Genomic DNA, 4,377 nt, shown 5'->3' on the forward strand with positions numbered 1-4,377 from the left:
TGGAATGGGTGAGTGAGGTCTCAGCTGAGCAACTTCCAGGAAAACAGGAAACAGATAAGGCTGCTAAAAGTTCTCTGAGAACGCTATAAAGAGGTATCCTCAACACATCTTTATCATGGGAGAAATATGCCTCCAACCACTCAGTAGAACATGCCAGTTTTCACAGAGATACAATGGGTAAAACTCTAGGTTAGAAGTATGCACCGTGAAGGAAGAAAAGAAAAACAGAAATTTCCTTCCTTATCAGTATAATGTCTACAAATAAGTAGGTATTTTCTTGGATTAACCAGGTTTGTCATACTTAAAAGACCACAGGAATTTATAAGCCAAGAACTGCCTAGACTATATCTTGCTATTTGCATACTTCATCCTCAGAAACCACAAATGTCTCACAGTTGTTTTAAAGAGATACACTTAATGATAAGAACAGTAATTATCCTGAGACTAGATTAGAAAGCACAATGGATTTTCAGGTGCAGATTTTCAGCTTCCTACTAATCAGTGTCACAGGTAGGATTTGGGAGGGTATTTGAGCTGAGAAACCACAGTTCTTTTCCCTAGGGAACCTTGAGTCAAAGATAACATTTTTCATTTTGTTTCTTCTGAATATCAAGTGGTACAAAGTTATTTTTATATGTCTATGTCTACTAATATCACGTTCTTTTCATTGTCTTCCCCTGCTCAGTGTCCAGCGGACAAATTGTTCTCACCCAGTCTCCAGCATCCATGGCTGCATCTCAAGGGCAGAGGGTCACCTTGACCTGTAGTGCCAGCTCAAGTGTAAGCACCAGTTATTTGCACTGGCACCAGCAGAAGCCAGGAGCCTCCCCTAAGCTCCTGATTTATAGAACCTCCACTCTGGCTTCTGGAGTCCCAGCTCGCTTCAGTGGCAGTGGGTCTGGGACCTCTTACTCTCTCACAATCAGCAGCATGGAGGCTGAAGATGCTGCCACTTACTACTGTCAACAGTGGGGTAGTGTCCCATGCACACAGTGATACAGACTGGAACAAAACTCTTTACCTTCCAAGGGCCCAGCTGCTTCCTCCTAGTGTTGAACTGTGGCCAAGTGTTTCATGGCAATAATCCACACAGGGTGCTTTATGCCCTGCTTTACAAGGACGTTTGCATTACTGGGTAACTTAGTGTCTCCATAATATCCCACTCTACTTCACTGCAGCTCTCAGTTTAGCCAGTGTTTGTTAATTCTCTAGTTTGGTTCTGTTTGTTGAAAGAAAGTGCAGTAGGAACTTTTCAGCTATTTTACTGGAGGTCTCCAGGAGCCTTCATACCTTCTTCTCTGGCAGTTTATTCTCCTTCAGGACAGTTAGAGTCAGTAACTAAAAATAAACTGCCTCTGTTATCCTACTAAAAGTAGAATCCATCCTTCTCTAGTTTCTGATTTTCATTAACAGACCTTCTTTCCCACTGAAAGTATCCTGTTAATTTATGCTTGAAATGATTTTCTCTCCAAAAAATAAATTCATGGCAGTCATATAATGCATTATCTTTCTATTTCTTAAAAAATCGCTGAAAAAATCCACTAAAAAAGAAACCAAAAGACAATTGAGAACTAATAAATGGTCATTAAAAAGTTTCCTTTAAGTTTATTTATTAATTTATATTTATTTGTGGTGTGTGTGTGTGTGTGTGTGTGTGTGTGTGTGTGTGTGTGTGTGTGTAAAAGTCAGAGAACAACATTCTGTAGTCAGTTCTCCCCTTTACCACATGGGTCACAGGTATTGACTTCAGATTGTCTAGCTTTCTGGCAATTATCTTTACCTGATGAGACACTACCACCCTTAAAATTTTTCTTTTAAATTTGTAAAAGTAAATCAAAGACAACATTAAAATATAGAAAAACTGTGCATACATATTAATTTTCTGAAAATGATCATTCTAATGAAAACAACTTGTAGATACAATGAAAGCATGATCAACATGTTCACGGATAGAAAAAAGTCTCAATATTCATATGGAAACTGAGTATAAAAGAATAATGCTGGGAGGCAGTATCATAACTAACCTTAAGAAATATCACTGAAAAAGAGTAATAAATGCTATGAAATTAACACAGAAATACACATAGATTATTGAAACAGATCTGAATACCCAGATACTGTCAAACCAACTAGAGTCAACTGCTTGACCAACACGGAAACACACAAACTCACAAACAAATGAACACAGAATTAAAGACAGTATCTCAACAAATGGGAAAAATGTATGTACACATATAGAATGTAAAACTACACCCCATCTCTACCAATACAAAAAAGAGTTCCCAAATGTTCAAATATCTCAATGTAAAACCTGAAACTAACAAATCTGGAAGTTTTAGAATATGTTCTGTTAGAGAATATGCTAAAACATTTAGAAGTAGGTAAGAACTCTCTACACAGGACTGGGACTTTGGTGTTTGAATGAGACTGGCCCTGATAGGCTGACATATTTACTGCTTATCCCCAAGTTAATTAGCTGTTAAGGTTGCATTAGAATGTGTATCCTTGATGGAGTAGGTGTGGACTTGTTGGAGGGGTTATGTGATTAGATGTTAGCTTTGAAATTTTCAAAGCCCATGCCAGGCCCACTGCTCTCTCTCTCTTCCTGCTGCATGTTGATCAGGATATACAGCTCTCAGGCCATGCTGGCCACCATAATCCCTGCCATGTTGATAATGGAAAAACCCTATGAAACACTGAGCAATCCCTGAATTAAATGTTTTCTTTTATAAGAGTTGCTTTGGTGTTCATGTCTCTTTACAGCAATGGAAAAGTGACAAAGACAGTGATCATTCAAGAAATAAGGCCAACAATTGACAAGTAGGACCTCCTGAATCTAGTAAAATTTGTTCAGCAAAGGGAACAGTCATTTGATTGAAAAGTCAGTCTACAGAATGGGAGAAAGTCTTTGTATGCTGTATATCTTGCAGAGGATTAATATCTAGAATAATACATAAAGAACTCAAAAAGTATCAATAATCCTGCCCCAGACTTCCCTTCTGGACCACAGGTGAATGTCCTGGCTCAGCCCGGACCCCATCCCTGGGCACCAGCCACTCCGGGGAAGACCTGCCCAACTTGGCCCCAGGTTCTGGTCACCAGGCAGGTTCTCTTCTAGCCCCACCAGGAAGGATCCCCTTCTCCAAGACCCCTGGAAGACCCTGCAATCTCCACGCCCTGCCCCCACGCCCATCCACCTGAGCCCCCAGCCACTTCCTAAGACTTAGAAACCTGCCCCCAGCTCCCATCTTGCCCTGGACTTCCCTTCTGGACCACAGGTGAGTGCCCTGGCTCGGCTCGGACTCCATCCCTGGGCACCAGTCACTCCAGGGAAGACCTGCCCAACTTGGCCCCAGGTACTGGCCACTGGGCAGGTTCCCTTCTAGCCCCACTGGGAAGGATTCCCTTCTCCAAGACCCCCGGCAGACCCTGCAATCTCCACGCCCTGCCCCCACGCCCATCTGCCCGAGCCTCCAGCCACTTCCAGAGACTTAGAGGCCAGCCCCAGCTCCCATCCTGCCTGGAATTCCCTTCTGGAACAGAGAGAGAGAGAGAGAGAGAGAGAGAGAGAGAGAGAGAGAGAGAGAGAGAGAGAGACAGAGAGACAGAGAGACAGAGAGACAGAGAGACAGAGACAGAGAGACAGAGAGACAGAGACAGACAGAGAGAGAGAGAGAGGGAGGGAGAGAGAGAGAGAGAGAGAGAGAGAGGGAGAGAGAGAGAGAGACAGACAGAGAGAGAGAGAGAGAGAGAGAGAGAGAGAGAGAGAGAGAGAGAAGAGCTCCCATCCTGCCCTGGACTTCACTTCTGGACAAGAGTGCCCATCCTGCCCCGGAGTTCCCATTTGGTCAAGAGAGCTCCCATCTGGACAAGAGAGAGAGACTTCCTGAATCTGTCAGCTCTGTCTGAACCAAGGGTGCTGATAAGACCAAGAACGAACCACAAGGAGATGGGCAGACGTGAAGGCAGAAACACATACAACAAAATGAAGAGCAATACAGAATCGCCAGAACCTAGCCCTCCTCCAACATCTAGACCTGAACATCGAACATTGGAAGAAGCAGAAGAAAACAGCCTTATGAATGACATCATGAAGGTAGAGGCTTGTGTAGAGGAAAAGACAAAAAAAATGGAAAGAACGCTGTAAACAACTAGAGGAAAGGGCAAACAAATTAGAAGAAAACAATAAAGTCCTGGAAGAAAACAATAAAGTACTGAAAGAGAATCCAGAAAAAGCAATGAAACAAGTGAAGGAAACAGTCCAAGACCTGAAAAGGGAAATAGAAAAAAATGAAGAAGAAACAAACAGAGGGAATGCTGAGTAAACGATCAGGAAATTCAGATGCAAGTATAACCAACAGAATGCAAGAGATGGAA

At 42.6% G+C, this 4,377-nt stretch overlaps 1 gene segment (V, D, J or C); it reads left to right on the forward strand.

Moving 5' to 3' along the window:
* Positions 1-461: 461 nt before the first annotated feature.
* Positions 462-996, forward strand: LOC128099634 (Ig kappa chain V-IV region S107B-like). The segment is given in 2 exon segments: positions 462-510; positions 686-996. Coding segments are annotated over 2 exon segments (360 nt in total).
* Positions 997-4,377: the final 3,381 nt, after the last annotated feature.

Source organism: Peromyscus californicus, unplaced genomic scaffold (genome assembly GCF_007827085.1).
Source record: "Peromyscus californicus insignis strain IS unplaced genomic scaffold, ASM782708v3 Scaffold_6__1_contigs__length_162567912, whole genome shotgun sequence".
Lineage (NCBI taxonomy): Eukaryota > Metazoa > Chordata > Mammalia > Rodentia > Cricetidae > Peromyscus > Peromyscus californicus.